Source organism: Echeneis naucrates, chromosome 21 (genome assembly GCF_900963305.1).
Source record: "Echeneis naucrates chromosome 21, fEcheNa1.1, whole genome shotgun sequence".
Classification (NCBI taxonomy): domain Eukaryota; kingdom Metazoa; phylum Chordata; class Actinopteri; order Carangiformes; family Echeneidae; genus Echeneis; species Echeneis naucrates.
Window position 1 is genome coordinate 6,917,635 of NC_042531.1, and position 22,956 is coordinate 6,940,590.

General features: G+C 40.4%; 1 protein-coding gene across 6 annotated transcripts; it reads left to right on the forward strand.

The window, feature by feature from the left end:
- Window positions 1-163: 163 nt before the first annotated feature.
- On the forward strand, window positions 164-6,713 carry asmtl (acetylserotonin O-methyltransferase-like). 6 transcript variants are annotated; one of them, XM_029529900.1, is made up of 16 exons: window positions 164-222; window positions 881-997; window positions 1,411-1,542; window positions 1,632-1,679; window positions 1,783-1,847; window positions 1,941-2,005; window positions 2,162-2,270; window positions 2,626-2,986; window positions 3,090-3,332; window positions 4,088-4,250; window positions 4,359-4,558; window positions 4,673-4,805; window positions 4,898-5,038; window positions 5,162-5,284; window positions 5,681-5,918; window positions 6,159-6,266. In XM_029529900.1, the coding sequence occupies exons 2-15, from the start codon at window positions 905-907 to the stop codon at window positions 5,884-5,886; spliced, it is 2,082 nt and encodes a 693-aa protein (XP_029385760.1). In that variant the 5' UTR covers window positions 164-222; window positions 881-904; the 3' UTR covers window positions 5,887-5,918; window positions 6,159-6,266. The 6 variants fall into 6 exon arrangements, with proteins under 6 accessions (XP_029385760.1, XP_029385756.1, XP_029385759.1 ...); XM_029529896.1 differs by lacking the exon at window positions 5,681-5,918 and having other exon boundaries at window positions 6,159-6,713; XM_029529899.1 differs by having other exon boundaries at window positions 5,681-6,268.
- Window positions 6,714-22,956: the final 16,243 nt, after the last annotated feature.

Here is a 22,956-nt window from a genome sequence, read left to right on the forward strand (position 1 = left end):
TTCTTGTTGCATGTTTACTTTCTTTTTTTTTTTTTTAATAAAATTATTATATTCATCATTATTACTTCGTTATTTGTACCACACTATAACGGGGACAACGGGAACAGCTGGTCGCTGGTTTCTACAGTTGGATGTACGTCATGACGCGTCATCACGCGTGCGTGCGTACTGACGTCAGTCGCGGTTGCGAGCCGTCCACGCTGTTAGCTTCTCTCTGCAGCGGTGAGTTGTCCTCCGCGTATTCTTTCATTTAACGCTGAAACTCCTTTAAGTGCTTTTTCTTTTTAGATACGCTTTCCCTCAGTTGGCCGTGTCTCTTTGTAGCGGCAGAAACTCTCTAGTAACGAGACGTCACAGTAAGATTTCCTTAACTTTCACTTTCGGGAGCTTTTTTTGTTGAAGCAACAACCGAAAATCCTCCAAACAGTCACGAGAATATCTTAGGAAGTGATGTAAGCTAACACGTTAGCAGGAATGTTGTGTCTGCCACACGCACAAAAATAGGACAACTATATGCAACTATATGCAAATATGGGATTGTGTGTGTATCCTTTTAGTCTCATCTAAAAGCAGAGTGAAAGTTGCCGTAGCTCACACGGACTCTCTACAGGCCAAACGTTTTTTTGTTTTTTTTTAACAATGATGCAATTGATTGAAAAGCAGCAAATCCTCACTTGACAGAAGCCGCAAACGCATTTTCTTAACATGGGTGACTGAAGTGACCGGTGTGATATTATATTTGGTGTTGGTTTGGTTATTGTGAATCTTAATATAATATTTCGAGGACCATAAAGGTCTGTCCTCACTGACAGCACATAATTGAGCAGCTGCATTTACCTGATTTCTGTTTGCTGAGTTTGACTACATACATTTGTTACAGGGCAGTCAACGCCAAAGGGCCACCATGGTATTAAGGCCTGTCATTTCCAAGCTCTTGGGAAAACTGGTCGTGCTGGCGAGTTCCTCTCCAAGAAGACTGGAAATTCTCCATAATGCAGTAAGTTCTCTTGTTATTTAAACTCATACGGTCATGCAGATCACAACTGGCCACTGTGAAAACCAAAAAAATGTTCTATCAAATTGAACTGGGAAAGGTTTCTCTCTTGTAGCCCATTATTCTTCTCTCACTGCAGAAAACATTTGCTGGTTTGTTTAACAAAGTAGAAATAATGTGCTTTGATTACATGTGGTAAACTACAAAGTTTAAATCTATTGCACCTGCCCATGGGGAGTATATATCTTCCCGTCAAAATATGTTCACATTCCTAATTTAAAGGATTACATGTATAGTAGTGATGCATGTGGATAGCTTTCAGACTGAGAAACCTTAGACTGTCTTACTTTCATCTGCTAACATTGACGTCAGTCTTCAAATAAACTGAAGATGCTTTTTGTTTGCTTACATCTTAGGGCTTGCGCTTTGAGGTGGTACCCTCCTGGTTCAAAGAGACTCTTGACAAGGGACTTTTTAAAGCACCTTATGAGTATGCAGTTGAGACAGCCAAACAGAAAGCTCTGGAGGTTGCGAGGAGGATGCCTTTTGTGAGTTAAGATATTTTTTTTGTATGACTCTACACAGACTAACTACTACTCTAACTACTCATACCACAATGTGTGTCATTCTGCTTCAGAAACACTTAAAAACTCCAGACATCGTAATTGGAGCAGACACTATTGTGGTGAGAAAGCATCACACCATTTTATCTTCCTACTATCTGCGATATAAGTCTGTTGTTATTCACTGTGGCTTTTTTTTTATTTTATTTTATTTTACATATACAGACTGTGGATGGCAAAATTCTGGAGAAGCCAGTGGACAAAGATGATGCCTACAGGATGCTGTCAAGGTCAGGGTTATTCTGATTTCAGTTTGAAATTATATTAAGAATCAAAATGGTCATATACAGAGTCTCTATTCTGTCTTTTTCTTATTTGTCCAGCTTAAGTGGCAAAGAACACAGTGTCTTCACTGGTGTAGCAATTATCCTGTGTCATGAGAAAGAAAGTGAGTCACACCTCACTAATGGTTACTTACCGTTCATTTTCTGTAGACATGTAATAATTGAGGATTTCAGGCAATATACTACACATTTATGGGGAGGCCAAATGTAGTGGTGGCGTCAGTGGGGGAATTTCATTTCTGAACCTCCGTGACTTGCAGACGAAGAAGTTGACTATCAGCTGATTGACTTCTATGAAGAAACAAAGGTGAAGTTTGCTGATCTCTCAGAAGATATGCTTTGGGAGTACATCAATAGTGGTGAACCCATGTGAGTATGAACTTTGACATATGTAAAAGCTATTGATTTCACTTAGTGTGTAGTAATTTCAACACGCAGTTAGTCACTGAACATCAGTGTCACTGGATGTTCATGAACCTGTTCGTTTTTGGACTTTGATGCCTGAGTTTTGTTCCAGTTGTGTTTACCTTATCCTTTTTGACACTAGTTGTGTCAGCAACAAGTAAAATCTTGACTGAGGTCATTGAGAGCACATGGTTTCATTTGTTCTGCATTAGATGGACCCATTATTACAAAAACACCACTCTTTGTATGAGTGGATCTGTTTTTGTGTCATTTCGAGCTTATGTGTTACTGTTGTGAAATGTGAGTGTCTGTGTGTTAGGGACAAGGCGGGTGGTTATGGCATCCAGGCTCTTGGTGGCATGTTGGTGGAATACGTCCATGGAGACTTCCTGAATGTAGTGGGCTTCCCCCTCAACCACTTCTGCAAACAGCTAGATCTTATTTACAATCAGAGCACTTCCTCCACTGACCAGGAATGTCCATCTGTCCATGTGAGCAACAGCAGCAGTCATGCCACCTCAACATCCACTCAGCCCCCACCCAAAATGTCAACACAGTTCAGCCACAGCACCAGCTCTTCAACCAAACGCAATTCTGAACCCAAACCCAGACCAAACAGCCCATCTGCAAGTCAAACACACCACACCAATGACAGCCCTTCATTCAGCCCTGTTCATAAGGTCAGTCTTTCTTTCTAATCTCTTCTATCTATTCTATCTTTTCTTTCTATTTACGTTACATTACATTATTTACATTTTATTATTATTCCATCTGTTCTTATAGGTAATGAAGAAGAACAGTAACAGTGAAGTGGGTGAGGGTTCTTGGATGTTGGTTAATAGCTTGTCGAAACGCATTGAAATCCAATCAGCCGAACTCCAGGACCCTGAGAAAGCAACGTTACCCTCAACCCCCAGCAGGGGGCAGGCAATTGAACTGAATGTGACAGAGCACGAGGATGGCGAGCTTAAGAAAGAGGACTTGGAGCAAATCACTGAGCTAATGGATGGATTCAAAGCCTCAAAGGTAGATGGGCACACAGTGTGTCAAGCTGTATGTGAAGACTTTTCATTGTGAAATATTAACGGTATTGTTTGAGATGTAATGAAGTGTTTAGGTCAACAAGGAGTAGTTAGAAACATTTCTTTCTGTGAGTGATATGATAAACTTTATAACAGTCTTGTATCTGTCTGCTTAATATGAATCTACAGCCAGGAAGTGGTGAGCCTACTGTAGCATAAAGACTGGAAAAAGCTAGACTGGCTCTCTGTGCAGCACAACTTCTAAAACTTACCAATTGTTTTAATTTGTATAGAAAAGATGATGAAAGGCAACAAGATGTGGTTTTTCAAAGGGATGGGCTTTGCACAGTGCTGCACTATTTCTTGTTGAGATGCAGTCACTTCCTGTAGGCTTTGCAGGTTGCCTGGAAACACATTGACAGTGGTTAGACTAATAAAATAAAAATGTTTTCAAAAGCAAGATTCAGTAGTGTTGGATCAAATAGATAGATAGAGCGAGGCATATTTTTCCAAATAAAAAAGACCTTTAAAAAGTTGGGGTGTGCAATGCATAGGAAAAGGGCATTGTTATAGAACAGATGTAGAACTCAGGAAATTGCTCTTTTGTTTTGAAAAGAAACAAAATATTCCCATTTAGTCCCATTTAGATCAATAGTGTAACAGCATCATACAGCACAGATTTTTAATTAAAAAAATGTTTTTCTCACGTCTCGTCACATCAAAATAAAGACATTTTGTGTCCATTCTGCTCTGTTTCAGGCGCTGTTCACTGCATCCGAGTTGTGCATCTTTGATCTTCTGCAGAGCAGACCAGGGCTGGATGCAGCACAAGTGGCCAAGGAGATCAAAGCCTCTGTGAAGGGGACTGAGCGCCTGTTGGAGGCTTGCGTGTCTCTGGGATTGTTGAAGAGCAAAGATGGAAGTCAGTTGGCGCCCAGTCTGGTGATAATGACATGATGCTGATTTTCTTACTTTCATGTGATTGAAGCCTTTAAACTCAGTTTTTGCTGTATGGTGTCTTCACTCGCAGTGCACCACAATCCTCTGTACGAGAACGCAGATCTTGCTGTGCGTTTTTTGCGGTCGGATGCACCTTTTTCCCTACGCGGATACATCCAGCATTGTAACAGCACAGTGTGGCCACTTTTCTCCCACCTTGAGAGTGCTGTGAGGGAGGGTACCAACCAGCGCGAAAGGGCCTTTGGCAAAAAATCAGACGATGTTTTTCAGGTAATTATCTCCAACTTCAGTCTCAAATTTCTATAATGCAGATGACAGCATGTTAAGAATGTACCCCAAGTGTGAGTATTTTCTTATTCCTCTGTGTCATGTTTCGATTTAAAGGATACATACTACAACAGCCAAGAAGTGAAACTGAGATTCATGAAAGCTATGCACAGCATCGCTAAAGTTACTGGAAAAGCCGTGGCAACAGCCTTTGACCTGTCCAATTTCAAAACAGCCTGTGACCTCGGAGGTAAGGATAAAGTGTAAAAGGTTAAAATTGAAATTTTCAAGAACAAAACAATTCCTGTCATTGTTTTTGTTTTGTTTTTTTTTTTTCTCAAGGATGTACAGGTGCCTTGGCCTATGAGTTGACTAAAGCCCATCCAGGGCTGTCTGTGACAGTTTTTGATTTACCTGCTGTTGTTGAGATGAGTGAACATTTCTATCCGCAGCAGAAAGACAACAGAGTCTCATTTGTTGCAGGTCTGTTTTACTATCTTAATCATTAATATTTCAGAATCAAATGTAACTTCTTTTTTTTTTTGGTCTCAGAGAGCTAGGGGATTGTTGTCCAAAATGTGTAACTTTTATTTGTTGTTTGAACAGGAGATTTCTTTCAAGACGAGCTGCCCAAAGCAGATTTGTACATCCTGGCAAGAGTTCTTCATGACTGGCCTGATGAGAAGGTTCATATTCTGCTGACAGAAATTGCAGATGCAGCCGCACCAGGTATAATTCTTTACATCTTAAACTTATTTACATCCTTTTGACTCATGTTTTGGAAATCAACATCAAATGATGTTTTCAGTCACGGCTAGTAAAAATAAAGCGTCTGCAGTTTTTCGTATCCGCAGTTAGATTAGATTGGTTTCAGTCAATTTGACAAAAAGTTCAGTCTGAAACTCATATCAGCTCTAAAAATCACAACACCACTTTCTTATCAGCTTGTACGGTCAAAGCTAAATCTAAGTGGTGATACTTTTATTTTCCTTCTCATTATTCTCAGGTTTTATTATTTGCTTAAAAAATCTAATAGAAGGAGCTATAGGAGATACAAAACCAGCACTAATGTATTCTGAAGTTATACAACTGCATAAATATCATGCACTTGCACCATGCTGCCAGGCTGTGGACTCCTGCTAAATGAGATCTTCCTGTATGAAGACAGAAGGGGCCCAAGGCGTGGGCTACTGCAGGCTCTCAGCATGAGCGAGGGGAAACAGAGGAGCGTGACAGACTACAGTCTGCTCTTGAAGAGTCACGGTTTCATTGCAACACATGTCCAGCACACAGACAACTTCCTGGATGCCATGCTTTGTGTCAAAGTGTGACTGAAAACTTTCTGAACAACACCATACAAAGAGTTTAGTAGATTATTGTATTTTGTAGTGTGGGTCTGCAAAGCAACCTCTTTGGGCAAGTAAAAAAGATTATATATAAATTTTTTTCAACTTTTGTGTTTTGTAAAATTAGATTTCATGAAAAACTTCCCATTTGAGGCTTTGGGCGCAAAGTGTATTAATTGTTTTAGTGTTCTATTAAATGTTCATTCGCAGTTTCATAATTTTCATGGTCTTGAACAGTCTCTTATGTTGGGCCGTAGGATGTGCAGTGCTCATAGCTGAGACCATGCTGGACGGACAGACGCCCTACTCAGCTCTGCAGTCTTTGAATATGCTTGTCCAGACTGAGGGAAGGGAGAGAACAGCGAGCAAGTATGCAGAAATGCTGCGCAAACATAGATTTGGGAAAACACATGTGGTCCATACCAAGAACTTTTTAGATGCTGTTATTTCCATCAAAATATCATAGAGGGAATAGCGCAAAAATCCCATGTTTTTCATTCACTTTGTTGCAACACAAGGTAATTCTTCCTTTCAGATTTCTGATCACAGTTGGAACAACAGAAGTTCTGCTAGTACGTTATTGTCCTGCTAAAAAGCTAATTTATAAGTTAAAATGCCTGCATTTAAATTTTAACTCAAGTATTCATACAGAATAGCCGCTTTCATAGTCCTATGTATTACTGGATAATTACTATAGTCACAAAGATGTCAGGAGCACTACAATGTATCAAATTTCAGTATGTCCACTATTTCATTTAACGTGAAAGTTAACATAAAATATTCATTTTAAATTAAAGAAGTTCCTCTCCTTTTTTTTTTGGTTGTCATTGTTCAACAGAAATAAAAATATCGACGGTTTTGATAAGTCACCCAAAGGAACTACTTTATGCCCTTTCTAGCAGCTGCAGTAATGATGTCTAAATGCTATTGCACACAGTAGATCACCACTGGAATAATGACATCTTTTAATATTTCATATAAACTTTTTGAGCCCATCTGCTTCTCTGGTACAATATAACGGCCACTAGAGTAGTAACATTATTTATATATACAGTACCACTCAAAAGTTTGGACACACTTTCCTATATATATATATATATATAGAACAGCTCAAACATTTAGAGAGTTATGGATCTGGACACACAATACTGATTCCCTTGATGAACCTTTCCTCTGGTGGTCTTTCTGGAGTCACACTGTTGGTTCCCTACAACTAGATTTTAATGTTGGAAGAGCAGCAGGCATTCGGGTCAGATGTGCGAAGAGGCCTCTGTGAATCCAGGACAGCTTTCTGCACAAGAAAGGTTTCATTTCTGTCAAGGCCTACTAGATTAATGACACTTTTAAAGTTAGAAAATCACATGTCTGTCATACCTTGATTATTAAAGTAATTGAAAATAAATGTCACAGAATGGTACAGACAATCTGCCTAACTAATGTCCAGATGATGCTATCCGATATTGTGGTGTAGACAGCTCATTCTGAGAACAGCCTTTGTGGACAGCACGATGACAGCTGTGGCTGGAGTCTGCATCCTGCTTCTTGAGTACTCTGAGATGTCACGTAGGGAAATGATGCAATGTGGCCACAATGGGGCTTATGATTAAGGAAGAAAAACCATTGTAGTAGTGGTATCTTCGAAATAGAATGTAATTTCCCTCCTCTCAACAGACATGACTGCATGTTTACTTTAACTTTGCCGACAATTGGAGAAGCAAAGCCAGTTATGATGACTATTTTAATGGGCTCAAACTAACTCTGGGTGTAACCTTCTCCTTGGCCTTGTAAGATGGACAGTTTTTGTTGTTGACCCTCGTTCTCCCACCATCACTGACTAGCACTAAGCTCATATCCAAAACCTTCTCATCCTTCTCGCCTTATTTCCATAGCTGCAGACAGTTTACAACAGCTTACAATAGACCACATGCAGCCCAACTTCTAAGTGAGATTTGATATTCTGGAAATGGATACTTAAGTATTAGTTGTGTAGTTTTTAAGAGTGACGAAGTGCTTCAATTTCTTGCTGTGTCGGTAAATGTCCTCAAGAGGGAGCCACAAACCTGTAGATCTCTCCAAAAACCTTAAACAGACTCTTGAGTTCCAGTTTTGTTTAAAGTGTCTAACTCTTTCCAGTGGCAGCAGCTTGTGTGTTGAGCATTTGAACACTGAGTTACTGTGGAGTCTCAGATTTAAAGATTTGTAGTTAACTTGTTTATAGCTCAGTGACTTAGTCTCTTAATGCAGACGAGCATAGCCCCCCCCCACCACCACCCCATTCATTCCTTACAGATATATTTACTACCTTTTTGATTTCAGTTTTGAAGCAGCAGATAAAGCAGCCAAACAGCTGATGGGATCATGGGAATATCTCTGGCCAGGATAAATAGTTCTTATTCTGTGTGACAGTGAAATTGTAACTGCATTACTCTTCATTTTGGATCGCTCTCTAAGTATTTTTCTAGGAGGGTAAGAAGGGTGGTCATGTTATTCATCACTATTTTCTTGTCAGTCTGGGATCATGCTTTGTGCGACATCTAACTGATTTCCATGACTCACATTTTATTCTTTTGATGGGGAGAGACAGAGCAGGGTTATTCTTAAGTTCAAATATGACAGTGTGTGTAAATCACATACGGTTTGTGTTATTGTGGACACACTGAATGCATCAAAACACCATACACTGCTGTACATTCTTTGCCACACAGTGATGGTGAAATTGCCTGTATTGTTTCAATATTTCATACACATTGCATTACCGATCAGCCCTTTTTCAGGACAGCTAAGTGACACCAAATGGTTGTGTCAGGCTTTGGAAATACAGATGAGCGTCACAAATCAAACAGCAAGAACGTATATGCGCCCTTAAAACAGGATGAAGTGTTTCCATGAAAGGATTTGCATATCCTTTCACTTCCAGTGTGCCAGCTGCACCCGCTCACCCTCAAAATGCCTCCACTTTTGTGTTAGAGCATCAACAGCAAAGACTCCGCGAGGCCTTTCTAATGAAAACCATTCAAGTCAATCAAGTTTACCAGAGACCAAAGGCCAGTGTAATTTGGGAAAATTGCTGAAACTCCAAAGTAATCTTCTGTAATGTGATCTCGCCCATTGAACACTGGCTGTACTGTACGTGTCGGATAAGAGCTCAGTCATTTTCTTCAAATGCAGTCTTGACAAGCAGCATGGTTAACCACCTGCAAGTAATCATCATTCTAGTGTTAAGTGCTTTGATATTAAAATGACTGATTTAAGACCATTTGCTGCTAGTAGATAGCGATTTTAAAACACTTCCATATGCAGATAGGGATGATAAACTGAGTTTGTGAACCAGGAGAAGTCCATGTTGGGTTTACTGTTGTAGAAAGTGAACTGCACACATCAGATTTCTGGTCTTTAGATATGAAAACAGCTTATGTGTTTTCACAAGAATGACATAATCAAAGTCCATGAAAAAATGACAAGTGCAAAGCTTCATAAGAGTTATGTTCAATCCTTTGTCATGAAAAACTTGTAACTCAGCAACATTTCATGCAACTTTCAGAATGGCCACTTGGGGGAAACATTGTCTAAAGAAATTCCCAATGCAGTGCCAGAGCTTATCAGGTTTTATTGTTTGTTGACACTTGTATCAAAGTGACAGGAGAGGATGATATATTTCACTGCTGAGTTATCTGAAATTTAGCAATTATCCATGTCACACTTTAGTGTTATTGTAGTTGGAAAAATAAACTGTAATGCTGTTTATGTCAAAAAGCCTCTTTGTGACTTTGGGAGGGATGCACAGAATCCAAATGGTTGCATGCAGAATAACAAACACTCTAATCAGTCAGTTTTTTTGAATTGCCTCTCAAAACTGAACCCATGCTCGGGCACCTGTTTCAAAGAACACGCTTGTTTATCAAAGTCCTCCTCTGTCAACAAACAGAATAAGCGTGATGATGGCTGGCTCCTCAACCCACATCTGATTTCAGCAAATGTGCAATTGTTCAAAGTGAGTTGTGCTTCATTGATTTGTTTTAAGGCAGAGGAAAAATAACCTCGGGGCTTCTACCAGTTAGAAATAACAATGGAGTCCTTCACTGCTGTTTGTAGTTTTTTCTTGTTTTGTTTTGTTTTGTTTTTTTCCCCACTGCTGGTTGGGACTGTGTAAGAAAGTACTTTTCAACAAACACAGGATATATTTTTGTGGGACAGATCAGTAGATTATGGCCATTATACATGATATATTATTTTTTTGTCACATAGCCTACATAATGTGTTCCCACTGTGCTCCCTTCCCCTTTACATCACACTTTCTCTTTAGTGCCTCATATGATTTATACTTGGATGATTTAAAGTAATAGTTTGAGACTTAAAGAACTTCTCTTATTTGCTTTTTTCCACCTGGGAAGGGAAGTACGGAGCTGGAGCATGGAAATGATTAGTTGAGATTAGCACAAAGGAAGTTTGTAATTTTGTAGGCTGTTATGTGTTGTGGGTAACGTTTACATTACTTTTAATATGTAAAACAAACTAGGCATAACATGCTAAAGAAGGCACTTTTGAGATTTGTGTAATTTAGAATTTTAGAAACAGCCACAGACTATCTGTTACTCCTTGTTTCCTGTCGTTATGCTTGGCTAGGCTTATAACCTCCTGACAGATATATGAGAGTAATATCCATCTTCTTTCATTTTTGACAAGGTAGAAAGTATGCACGTTCCCCCTAACTGTCAGATTAGTCCCTTAAAAATGTTCACCTTTAGAAATGAGGGTTTTGACGTAACTTTTATTCCTGTGAGCATCGGCAGTAAAACAATGAACCCTGCACCTTTGAGCTCAATATCACAGCTCATTTGGCACCTGCTAAAAGCCAACTTGCGTCTCATTAACATATGGAAATATTTGTTGCGGTCAAACGCAAGAGTTTGTTTCCCCCTTCCTGTCTCCATGTGATGTGTGAGATGCCACTCAGAGGTACAGTATGGGAGGAGACTATGTGCTGAAATGGTTGGTGACAGGGCTTTCATCCGACCCACTAAGGGCTCTTTGTTGTTATTTTGGGATCTCTCATGGGTGTAGTCTGAGAGAGCAGCAGACAGACTGGGTCTCATCACTGAACACACATCCCCGCGCACGTGCACACGCACACGCACACGCACACGCACACGCACACGCCAACAGATACCTGCATATACACAAAAATGGCACGCTCCATGCCATGTGAGTCAAATGAGCTGTTCTGGAGGTAAAAGGCATTAATTCACACTGATTAAAAAAATAAGTAGAGTATTTTAAAATGATTTGTTCTTCTTGTGCTCACATAATTTGTATGAAGATTCCACCACAGGAAGTAAAAAGCGAGAAAAATTGGGCACGATGATGAAAATGCTCATCACAGATGAAAATTTTGTGACAAGTCAACACACTGACTGAATATCTCCTGATTTTTAATTTGTAAGAGAAACACGTGTTTTCATTTTGCTCTTTTTTTTTCCAACTCTTCTCCTTAAATTCCTTTGATTTAGAGACTCATGTTGCTTAGATTGCTTAGTGGCACCAATCTGACTCAGGCCTCAGACTCAATTAGAGGTTCAGCTGAATCAAACAAAAACTAGATAAGCAATCTAACAGATGTGATATATAAAAGTTTCTATCTGAAGCTAATTTGAAGTCCACATCCCCAGGCCTTTAATCCACATTAAAGGTTACCCTTAGTGCTATCCAGCCTCTCTTGATTCATTTTTTTTTTTTTAATGTGCCAAACTTTTGAGATATCTTGATAATCAACAAGCCTAATTGTGAATAGTTTCCATTGCAAGTATTTTATGCAATTCCAACTGAGCACTAGTCAGCCTAGCAGGATTGTGATTTCTGGAAAGTCTTTCATTTCCAGTGTCTTTCTATTTTTCCATACTTAAAGAAACTTCACCTCTATTTTATTGGGGTACGAGCAGAAGTTTTTAAATTTGTGCTGCACGAAAACACAATTATCTGCATAGCTAGACACCACTAAGTTAAGTGACCAATTACGCATTTTGTAATTTAGTAAAACTGACCCTTTAAAAAAAACAAAACAAAACAAAACAAAAAACACCATTGTACTTGCCTGCGTGGCTTCAATGTTTTTCATCTGAAAATTATAGAGCATGAATGAAAATGAAAGTCTCCAGTTAACAGCGTAAGTCTATTTGATTTCACATTCAAACAGTAACAATGATCATAACCTCTGACAGCGTAAGATGCAAAACAAATGTTTAGCCTATCAATGGTGTGTGCCGATAAGATATTTATGGGGTTGACAAAGTTGTCTTTGTGTCTGTCTTGTTGTCTGTTATCACGAGTTGAAGGTGCTTCTGCGGCGGCCTCTGACACGGATCACAGGCAGCTGCTGTTTAAAACAAGTGAGAAGATATATTCCTCTCACTGTGCGATGTTGACCCTTGCTCTTAACCCCCTCCAGCAACAGTTCATCCTCCAAACAATAACAATCAATTCCCTCCACATCTGACAGAGCCGAAGAACAACTTATAAATGATATGCATCTCCTGCTGGTCCCATGGCAACCGCCTTGACTTTATTGTTGCGTTTCTTTGATCCCGCCAAGCTTTGATTCATTTCTCTTTCACCCTTTTAGCTAAACATATCATGTGAATTTGGAGCTTTGTTCCTGACAGGCCCCGTCTTACCTCGCTCTCTCCACAGGCTCCTGACACCTCCCAGAGGAGCCACAGAGGAGGAGAGGAATTCCACTGGATTCAAAGACTTCTCCGGGTTTCTTTTTGACTCTTCCGTCTGCCTTGCCTTCCCCTGCTCTTCATGTTGACCCCGCTCATCGTGATCCCCCTGCCAAACCATCTTCCTGGCCCTTGGGGACTGTGTCTGTATGTGCACGGGCATACACCTACAGTAACATGGCTCCATGGAGGTGTTACAGTCTTTCATTCAAGACAAGTTCCAGTGGTAGGTTCCTCTGCATGGCCAGGCCTTTGGTTTACTCATTGAGAATAATGAACTTGGCCTGATTTGTGGGCGCGTTTTTCACCAGGGCTCATAGGCTTGTTGACAGAATTGGGTATCAGTTGCCAGGCTCCTCATAAACTGCAGCCTTGAGTGTATTCTTCCACTGAGAGATTCATTGCAAGCGGTTTGACAAGATTTTAAGACTCGTCTTCAAAAAGTGGGACATTATATCCAAAGGACTTTCACCAAATGAGAGCGTAATGAAAAATGAAAAGTGTATGTTTTCTCAGGACCATCTGGTTTCAATCACAGCAATATCCTAAACATGACCAGTTTCTTGAATAGCTACCCTCCGCTTGCCTCCCAGATGTAAGGCACTCATTATTCTAGTCAGGCCTCTCCGACAGCTACAAAAAGTCCAAAGTTTTCACCAGTAAAACCCAAATAGAAGTCAGCTTTTCTCTAATTTCACTTCATAATCCCTTTAAGATAGCTGTTTTAACTGTTACAATATGAATCACAGAAGTTCAACTTTTCGATATAGCCCATCATTTATTATAGAAGAAAGCCTATCTTTAAGTGTTGATCAGCACTATTAGTTCCTGCTGCTCACCTCCATTAATGCATCTCTCTGCTACATTCACTCAGAATAGGGAAAAAAAAAACAAAAAAAAAAAACAATGGACACAAATCAGGTATCAAGCTCGTTACTCACAGAACATGAACAGGACACAGAGCATGAATATTGAACATCAAGTTTGGCCGGCCATAATGTGGGTGGTGCGGTGTCTGTGCTGTTCATTTTAGGCTGCACTTTTGTTCAACGGGGTGGAAATGATTTGTCCACTTGTGCATGTGCTTGCATACGAATGCATATCTTTGTATTGACGAGCAGTGGACAGAGGGGAGAGGACGTGTCAGCTTGCAGCACTGAACATATGGGACCTGACCTTCTGGCCGTATCATGTTTAAATATAGCATTTGAAACATCTATATGTGTCGTTTCATTAGATTAATTGTGTAGCATAATAACCACAAACAAATTACACTGTTGTATGGTCGCTAAGGAAACTTTCCTTTCTCTTGTGCCAGATGTACTATTAAATCAGCACCACATTTCCTATAAACTTCACTGCTAACTACTGCAAAGAGGTTGTTGTCACTTGTTGGAAGCTATGGGGAACAATTCTAGCAATTTAGGCCAGGGTCTTGTTTTGTCGCAGCCACCGTCATGATGGCTCGCTGTGTTTAATATTTTTCTCACCTGTTTTGCTATAGAGCTTCGCTGCACAAAAGTCCAAAGCAATTTAATCACATCCATTCATAAAGATGCTCTCCTGTGACCAGTGATGAAAACTCACTCTCTGATGCAGCAGGCACACATGAAGTGGAAGGTTTTTCTAAGTTCTAGTAGGCGTCCCAGGAAAGAAAGTGTTTTTCACTGATTAAATAATGTTAACTCCGGCTGGAGGTGGGAGGAGCTCTGTTGGTGATAACGTCAGAATGTCAACAATAAAGGTGCCATTATTGTCCAGACAGGTGCAGCAAAACTAACAAGTTGTGTCTTTAAATCATTGCACTGAAGGGACAGACGTGGCCTTAAAAGCAAACATGACTCACTGAATCACTGTTGCATCTCGCAGTGCAGAAGCTCTTATGGCACAAGAAGCACATACGTCTAAGGAGCATTTGTGACACTAATGTGAAGTTCTTGGAAAAATACCGCTTTCCCAAATACTCTATGTGCCATGTAATCATATATTTTACTATTTTCTTTAGTAAGTGCCTTACTCCAGCTTTTTACAATAAGATTAGATAGACAGGAAAAATAAGTGGCCACTTTTCCTCTGTTCTCTTCTTCCATTTTCTAATGATAATACAAGTAAGTCAGTTGATGGTGATAATGATTAAGCATCTGAAATATCTGATTTTGAAAAAAGAAAAGAAACTAACCTAAAAATATCAACACTTCTATGTTTCCGGTTTGTGTAAAATGCATATAAATATATATTTAGTTTCTCCCTCCTTTTCATTGAATGTCTTCCTTATTTTGGCAGATAGTTAGAAGAAAATGACCAGGAATATATGTAACGCAGCAATTTTCAATATAACCCAAAGGCTGTTTTTCAACATATTTGATCAGCGATCACTTCTTGAATTAAATTGTTGTTTTTAGCAGTGACTCCATGCAGCTCTGCTGATGTTTTGTCTCACGGGCTGCACATAAACATTTAAACAATATGAAACAGAATTCTGATATGACGCTCACCACCAATGTTGACTTAGACACACAGTGAGATTGAAAAGGAGAAGTGCAAGTAGTGAAAAAGCCCGGCTGCAGAGCCGAAACAGAATGACATATCAACAACAACCCATAAAAAGCTCTGTTACTGTACTCTGATAAATAATTTGTATGATCTTGGGCTTTGTAATGATTTACAGCTCTTCAGAGAAGCAGGCAACGTCAAAATGAGCTCTCCCATCATCATCAATAATTGCATTGCACCTGATTCTAATAACCTTGAACACTATTAGTCAAATTGGAACGTCAATACTAACTTAGCCCTCAGTGCTGTTGTTGTAATATGTGTTTTAACCAATGGAGGGCAGTATGACTATGATGACAAGCATCATTACAAACACTGGAGCCCAAGTCAGTTCTGTTCAACACCCTCAGATTCTGGTGTTTTTTTTTTTTTTTTTGGGGGGGGGGGGTGTATGGCATGATATATGCACAACATGCAGAATTATCCACCTTCTGTCATTCAGATGTGACACTTTCACAAGATCCTGGTGATAATAACTGATGGATGATGAGGAAGGGGAAAAAGTCAAATAAATAAAAAAGATGGACAACATTTTGTGATTTATTGCCAAAGCTGCAGTCAGTTTTTTTTTTTTTTTTTTTTTTTTAAACAACATGCCTTTATGCTCGTTTTTAAACTTCTCCATTGGAGCAACGTCCATCATCTACCTTACTCTATACAGCATCTTCCTCTGTTATGGTCAGAGCAATAACATTTCAGTCATACAACACTATTTTCTATTTCTAATGATGGTTTAATAATGTTCAAGAATTAAAATTTTCAGATTTCTTACATGTTGTATTTTTTTTAAAATCTGCTCATTTAGATATTTTTCTCTTTTTTTTTTTCTTTTCTTTTTTTTTCCCTTCTTACCTTTTACAACAATTCTGCCTCTGGAAATAAACATCACCAATGTTTTCCTGGTAATCAATGTTTAATCTTTTTTTTTTTTTTTTTTTTCCCAGCCGCTTTTTGTTTCAAGCAGTCTTTGAAGAGCGGCGTTGGAGCCTGGGGAAGCTTTGGGGTGAGCTGAGCCTGGACGGCAGATAACACCTGAGAGCCAACCTCAAACCTGGAGGTAAGACCCACAACATGACCCCTGAAGTCAGAGCTAAGACACAAAGAAACAGAGACTTTTCCAGAGATTACTGAGGCACAAAGAGGAACTTGTCTGGTCCTCTGTGTACCCCCATTGTGCTGGAGTAATTTTCTTAATTGTGTTTTATGTAGTCACCGATTTAGAAATGCGTTTTGATTGTGTTAATTTTTGTTGTCAGCTCCGTTCCTCTGTGTGCAGTGATTTTTCTGTCCTCATAAAGGTTTTGTTTTGTTTAGTCATCACTTTTTCCACATTCAACAAAGTTCTCAATTTAGTTTTATTTCTTTATTTAATTAATTTAAGCTAAAATAGCAACATAGCCTCCCTCTTTATGCACACTCATGCAGTTATTTCTCTACCTCTTCTTCTGTATTTCTCTGAAGAGCTACAGCAAACAGCTGCCTGATGAATAAGTTAAGTCCTCTAAATATGGCTCAGAGTCATGTATCTTTAAAAACTACTTAATAATGGTAATCAAGATTATCAACAACATACCAATTACATCTTTACACTTTCCTCTCTTAATTATGTATAGTTCTCCTTCACTGTGGATAAAAGGGATGCTTTCTCGGTCTCAGGTGGATTGTTCATCTTAAGTGTTTATGATGGTGTATTTGTACCACAGCTAAGCTACACTGCCTTAAAGTGGCAGTGAGCTAAAACAGGCCCACATCTCTTCCATGTGTGCATCAACCACAATGGAAAGGTTCCTATGTTTTATTTATTGATATGTTTTAGTGGGGGAAGACCTAGCATTCATTATCATAAAGGCCTCTAGACATCAAGTTTCACACAAAAGACCCCGCCGATTTCCCAGTCTCTCACACACGCACGGATCAACACGAGAGGAGCAGGCCGCTTTGCTGTAATGAGTCCTCGCCGGCAACCATTGGTAGCGTCGGTGACAGAAGCTGACAGTGTCAAAGTATCTTTGTTTCCCACACATAAACTGTCCCTAAAGCTGTCGCTGTGAGAAAGATGTAAAACACAGGCTTTTTTTTTTTTTTCTTCATGGGGGGAAGTTGTTTTCATTCCCCCTTCTAGTTTTTTTTTTTTTTTTTTTAAATATGTCATATCTCTTCTGTCAGGGCCCCGGGGCGCCTGGTAGTGCTCGTGCTAGAGGAGGAGTATAAGCAGCTGCAAACCCAGTGGAGTCTGACCATATTGTACCTGCGCTTGTCTTTATCTCGCTTATTTTGTCAAAGGCTCAAAGCCATGCATTTCAGACAGCTGTGTTGTCATCTGATCTATGTGAGCGTGAATCCTTATATGTGTGTGTGTGTGTGTGTGTGTGTGTGTGTGTGCGCGCGCGTGTGTGTGCGCGCGCGTGTGCGTGTAAAGGAAGACAGCCAGTAGGAGCAGATGTGGTGAGAGTCAGTAAAAACTCAATATGAACCCAGCAGAGGCCTTCTTCTCTGTTCAATTATTTAGCGTCAAAGAAAAGAGGTAAGAGGAACATATTTCCTCAAAAGCCACTCTGTTAGGCAGGAATGAATAACATATTTATCTGGTCTCATCTTGCCAAATTGCCGGAAATGGAAACAAATACCTTCAATCAGATTTTTGGCTCTGGTGTTTTCCTTGAGCTGCCTTTGTGTGTTCTTGTGCAGTCATATTGAAAAAATTCTTTAGCACCAAATATTATGGAATTGCTGACAAGCAGACCTTTTCATGGTGTCTAGATGTACACTTAGCAGTTTCAGGGAGAGATTTTCTGTGCCCATGTCATGTGATGGGCGTGAGAGAGAGAACGAGAAAAAGAAGTGGCCACCTATTTAATTTGATTAGAGATTAGAAGAGGAAGAGTCACGTTTCCTCCCTGGCATGTCTCTACTTGGCGCACTCTGACACCTGATTTTATAAAGAGATGTCACAGCCAAGCACCGCGGTAATGCCTGTAATTACTCTGAACTCAAATAAATAAATAAATTTGCTTTTCTTTGTGAGAGTCTGACAGGATTTCCAACATCGTTGACTGGAAAAATTGCCGCGTGTGTCTATGTGGGTGTGTAGTTTTTTACTGGCTGTGTATTTGGAGTGTGTCTTTGTGTGGGTGTGTGCTCGTGTTTACCTATAGTGAGGCACTTGTAAAGGAAAAATTCAGACAGGATGAAATTTTGACAGCTACAGTATAGCTTGTTTTCCCCTCTCTCTTCTTTTTATAACTGTGATAATCTCTGTTCAGCCGTGCGCGTCGAAGGCAACCTTCGTTTGAGACTGATAAGGTTCGAGGTGCAGCTTTGTAAGTAATAAGGTTAGAGTTTCTGCACAGTTGCTAGTGCCGCGGCTGATCTCACTCCCATTAGTGACAATTGGCTATGACCTCACCTGCTCACCCGCGCTGTCATCACTGAGGGCGTATCTACAGCAGCAGCAGGAGGTGATTAGATCATCCTCTCTGGTCATAGAAGGAGACATCCAGACAAACGTTGCTCTGCTGAACCAAAGGAGGTCTGATGTTTGTTGTCACGAAGGCTGGCTCCTTGACTTTTGATATTTTTTGGTCTCAAAAACAGTTTCATATTTTCTCTTTTCTACCACGAAAAAAAAAAAAAAAAAGCCCAGACTCTCAAAAGCTCACAAAGCAACCATCCTGTTTAACACGCAACACAGAGTAGAGGTGTGCACAGCCTCTGTGATGTCTGTCATCATGGCTCTATGGCCCTTCATTGGTTAGCAATCAAAATAATAAATTCTTATATTGAAAGCTGTTTCAAAACAGCTCAATTTAATTCAATTATTAAAAAATATATTTTCATATGAATGTGCTTCTAAAGAATTATTTCAACCATCACCTCACTGTTATATTCAAAATTAAGTGGTACAACTAATGGATGAATTAGATTGAATGTGATTCAATACAGAAGTATCACAGGCCTCAACAATAACCAGAGTTTAATCAGTGCAAACTTAAAATTGATTGCAGGTCTGTTGTAGCAAATTACCTTTTTTGTCTGACGCACTGCAGGCCTCTCAGATGAAATCAGCTCACTGGAAAGATCTTACACTACATGTTATGTTACAGCTATTTTGTCATACAAGTCAAAAATGGCAATATTTATATTTATTTGGTTTAGTAAGTAATGTTAAGTACATTTAACTTTTAGTTAACTATTGTTATTATTATTATTGTTATGTTATCTGATTCAAATCAAATCATATTATAACTGTGCAGTTTATCCAATAAAGTGATCACTCATTGTCCGTATCCAGACATCCATTGGAAGATACAAAGTGTTTATGCTTTAATATGACTTTAGGCTGGGCAGCACGGTGGCCTAGTGGTTAGCGCTGTTGCCCACAACAAAAGGTTGTGGGTGCGGTTCTCAGACCCAATCTATGTGGAGTTTGCATGTTCTCACCACCTCTGTGTGGTTTTCCTCCCACCGTCCAAAGACATCATGTTTGGGTTAACTGGTGACTCTAAACTCTCCGTAGGTCTGAGTGTGAGTGTGAGGGGTTGATGGTCTCTGTCGGCCCTGTGATGGATGGGTGACCTGTCCAGGGTGGCCCCGCCCTCGCCCAATGTGAGCTGGGATTGGCTCCAGCACCCCCCTGCACCCTGGAAACAGATAAGGGATTGAAGATGAATGAAGGAAGAACAATGTTCAGATCATGCAAAAGACTACTTTGAAAGTTTGCTTTGGCAGAGAAAGACAAATAACTTGGCTTCCCTGTGGTGCTTGTTGTTAGGGCTCCTGTTTTATTGATAGACTAACTCACCAGGAAGGAAGCTGAATTTCGAAAAAGATCAGTTCTGTAAAGACAGTACAGTCAGGATAGGGAGGAGATAATTTAAGAAATTCTCTAAAGTCAGTCACAACCGTTCCTTCTCCCTCACCTTCCTATCACAGCCATATCCTCTTCCCTCCTCAGGAGTCTTGCTGATATTCAAGGCCTTCACGAGCCTCCATCCTCCTGTTTCACTGGTCAATTCCTCACACAGCTCGGCAACAAATATTCTCGTGCTCAAAATGCTCCAGTACTTTCTGTGTCCCTCTGAATGCCACAGCGGTGCCAAACAGTCACACCTCTCTAACAGAGCAGATGTTAGGATGCGCTTCACTCTCGTGATCAGAGATTCACGTATACAAACCAAAAAGTGGTCCTTTTTCCGTACCATATAAATTATGGATGATGAAGCAATCTTTAAACATGTTCATTAAAGACAATGCTTTCTTAAAAAAAAAAATAAAAAAAAAATCTGCTCATAAATATTTCTTTCAAGCAAATCTCAATCCAACACCAGCCCCCACCTCATCCCTCCCCGTCTCTGTTCTCTTGTACGTGTGAGAGGAAAGAGGGAGACAGTGCCTCAGCAACCTTGACTGGAAAGACGCAGGAGTCATATGCGTGACTGGATCGACTTGGCCTGTGATGGCTGTTAGCTAGCTTTTCCTCCAGAAGTTGAGCTGCCTGCCTGCCTGCCTGCCTGCCTGTCTGCCTGCTGATGTGCTATTACTTGCTCTGAAAGAGATGCTTGTGTGGAGGATGACACATTATTATCCTTTAATCTCGGTCTCAGCTTGTTGAGCATCAAATTGAAATATCCTGAACAGATGTAAAAACACATGTGAGCCTGGGCGCACAAGCTGTGCTGCGCTTTGTTTCATCTATCCGTGATGTGAGCCTTAAGGAGAAGCTTTTTAAAATTTCATCACTATTCAAAAGGATAATTAATACGTACCCCCAGGCTTTGATTATGCGATACCCAGTGTGTAGTGCTGGTGTTGCCATAATGAGCCACTCATCAGTGCTCTGCCTGTACCTCCCCAACAAACATACAGTTTGCATAAGGTACTTAAGATTCTGCTAAGGTACCACCATGCCTGTGTGTGCGTGTGTGTGTGTGTGTGTACACGTGTATGCACCAATGTATATCCACATGCAAGAGCTTGTATGTGTGTCTGCATGGTATGTGTGAATAGCCTTCTAATTTGCAGTACAATGCTATAGGTTAGATCACGCTGGTTGTTGCAGTTTGTTTACAAGTGGACTCCTGTCAGATTGTCAGCAGCTAGCTGGGCTTTTTATATAAAGCCTGCCAGAGCTTACAACCCCCCCACCACACACACACACACACACATACACCCACATGCATGCACACTCCTTTCCTCCACTTCATTCCAAGCTGGAAAAGAGACGGTGGTTGTCAGTAAGTGGGTGCTGAGGTGTTGCCGCAACAAGATGGACAGGCAGGTGAGGACTGACAGGTCATGGAATACGAAGGGGAATATCGGGAGTTCACACATAATGAGACCTGTCAATTTGAATGCCTCAAGGCTAAGCAGTGAGCAAGCCATGGCTGACGATTGAGGCAGCCGTTTCTCCTCAGGAAAAATATTTCAGGTTAATTTCTCACCCTTGACCTTGACCGGTCTCTAAACAACACTGTCACTGCAGCAATCATTCTGCCATTGTATGGATCATTACTCTGTGAAAGGTAAAACACGCCAGAATGACGCCTCTGATAATGCAGATCTCTGTCTTCATGTATGAATTACTTTTTTTGAGGTTGCATATCAACAATCAGTAAAAACCAGCTGGACATTTTTTTTTTTTTTAACTCCAATGTATCAGAGCCGACCCAGAGTGTACTTACATGGTGCATCACTGTCTCTGGGTCTGCGCTTCCACTGAAATCCCGTTCCCTATACAATGTGTTCAGAGATATTGGGAGGTTGCTGGTCCAAAGCAGTGAGGTATATGGGGAATTGTGGGTGTCATCAGAGATTTTCCCAGGGCCTCAGATAGCCTGTGATGGTGCTTTACCCTGTTAAGAATTTAGTATGTTCACCCAGCGCTAAAGTGACATGCTAGAGGGGTACTGGGACCTGCTGACAGCAGACGGACCTGCGCAACTTCTCGGCCCTTAAATCCAATTCCATGCTTGACACCGAGCGGAATTAGCTTTGGACAGGTGAGTGATAAGTTCACTGGGTGCTTTCGCCAAATAGATCTGAGCCATCTCGCGGGGCGCTGGTGCCACGGGGTTCAGATATTAAGTTGTTCTCAATGGAGCAAATTGAGCTATAGACTGTATGGTAATCACAATCATTGTTAAACATCTCTTAGATAAAGCAGACAGGCATCCATGTCTTTTACAAGAGATGATTTTATCAATTACTAATCAATAGTTCTCCTGCAGCTTAAAGTGGATAAAATATACATTTGCCCCTGTAGACTATAGTGCCGAGAAAATCGTTACATTTGGCTGCGTAGCTTGTTTTCCAGCTTTCTGCTTTATTGACTTGTGTAAATGATCATTCAGCAGGGAGAAGGCTGGCTTTTGAAAGGATAACTAATGAAAGAGGAAATGGGATAGTTGAAATAACATATAATTGCGATTATCAGATTTCTTTTTCCCTCTTCCTCCTCCTCCCCTCTGCCTTTTCTCTTTTGCTTTCCCATCACTCCACCCTCTTTCCTTTACTTGATAACTTTGAGTGGCAATCATGGTGATACTCAAGGCCTTCCAAGCCCCCTTCCCTCTCTCTCCCTTCATCTCCAGGTCTCTCTGGTCAATGGGTGTCAATCAGAGCTTGGCCCTCACGCAGATTGGCAACAAGTATCCTCATGGTCACAAAACAATTATGACTGGGCTGCAGTGAAAATGGATTCCCACATTGACTCTCCACACTGCGCTCCTCTTCTCCCGGCCGATGGGGTCCTGCCATGGGAAGCAATTATCGCTAGATGCCAGCTGAC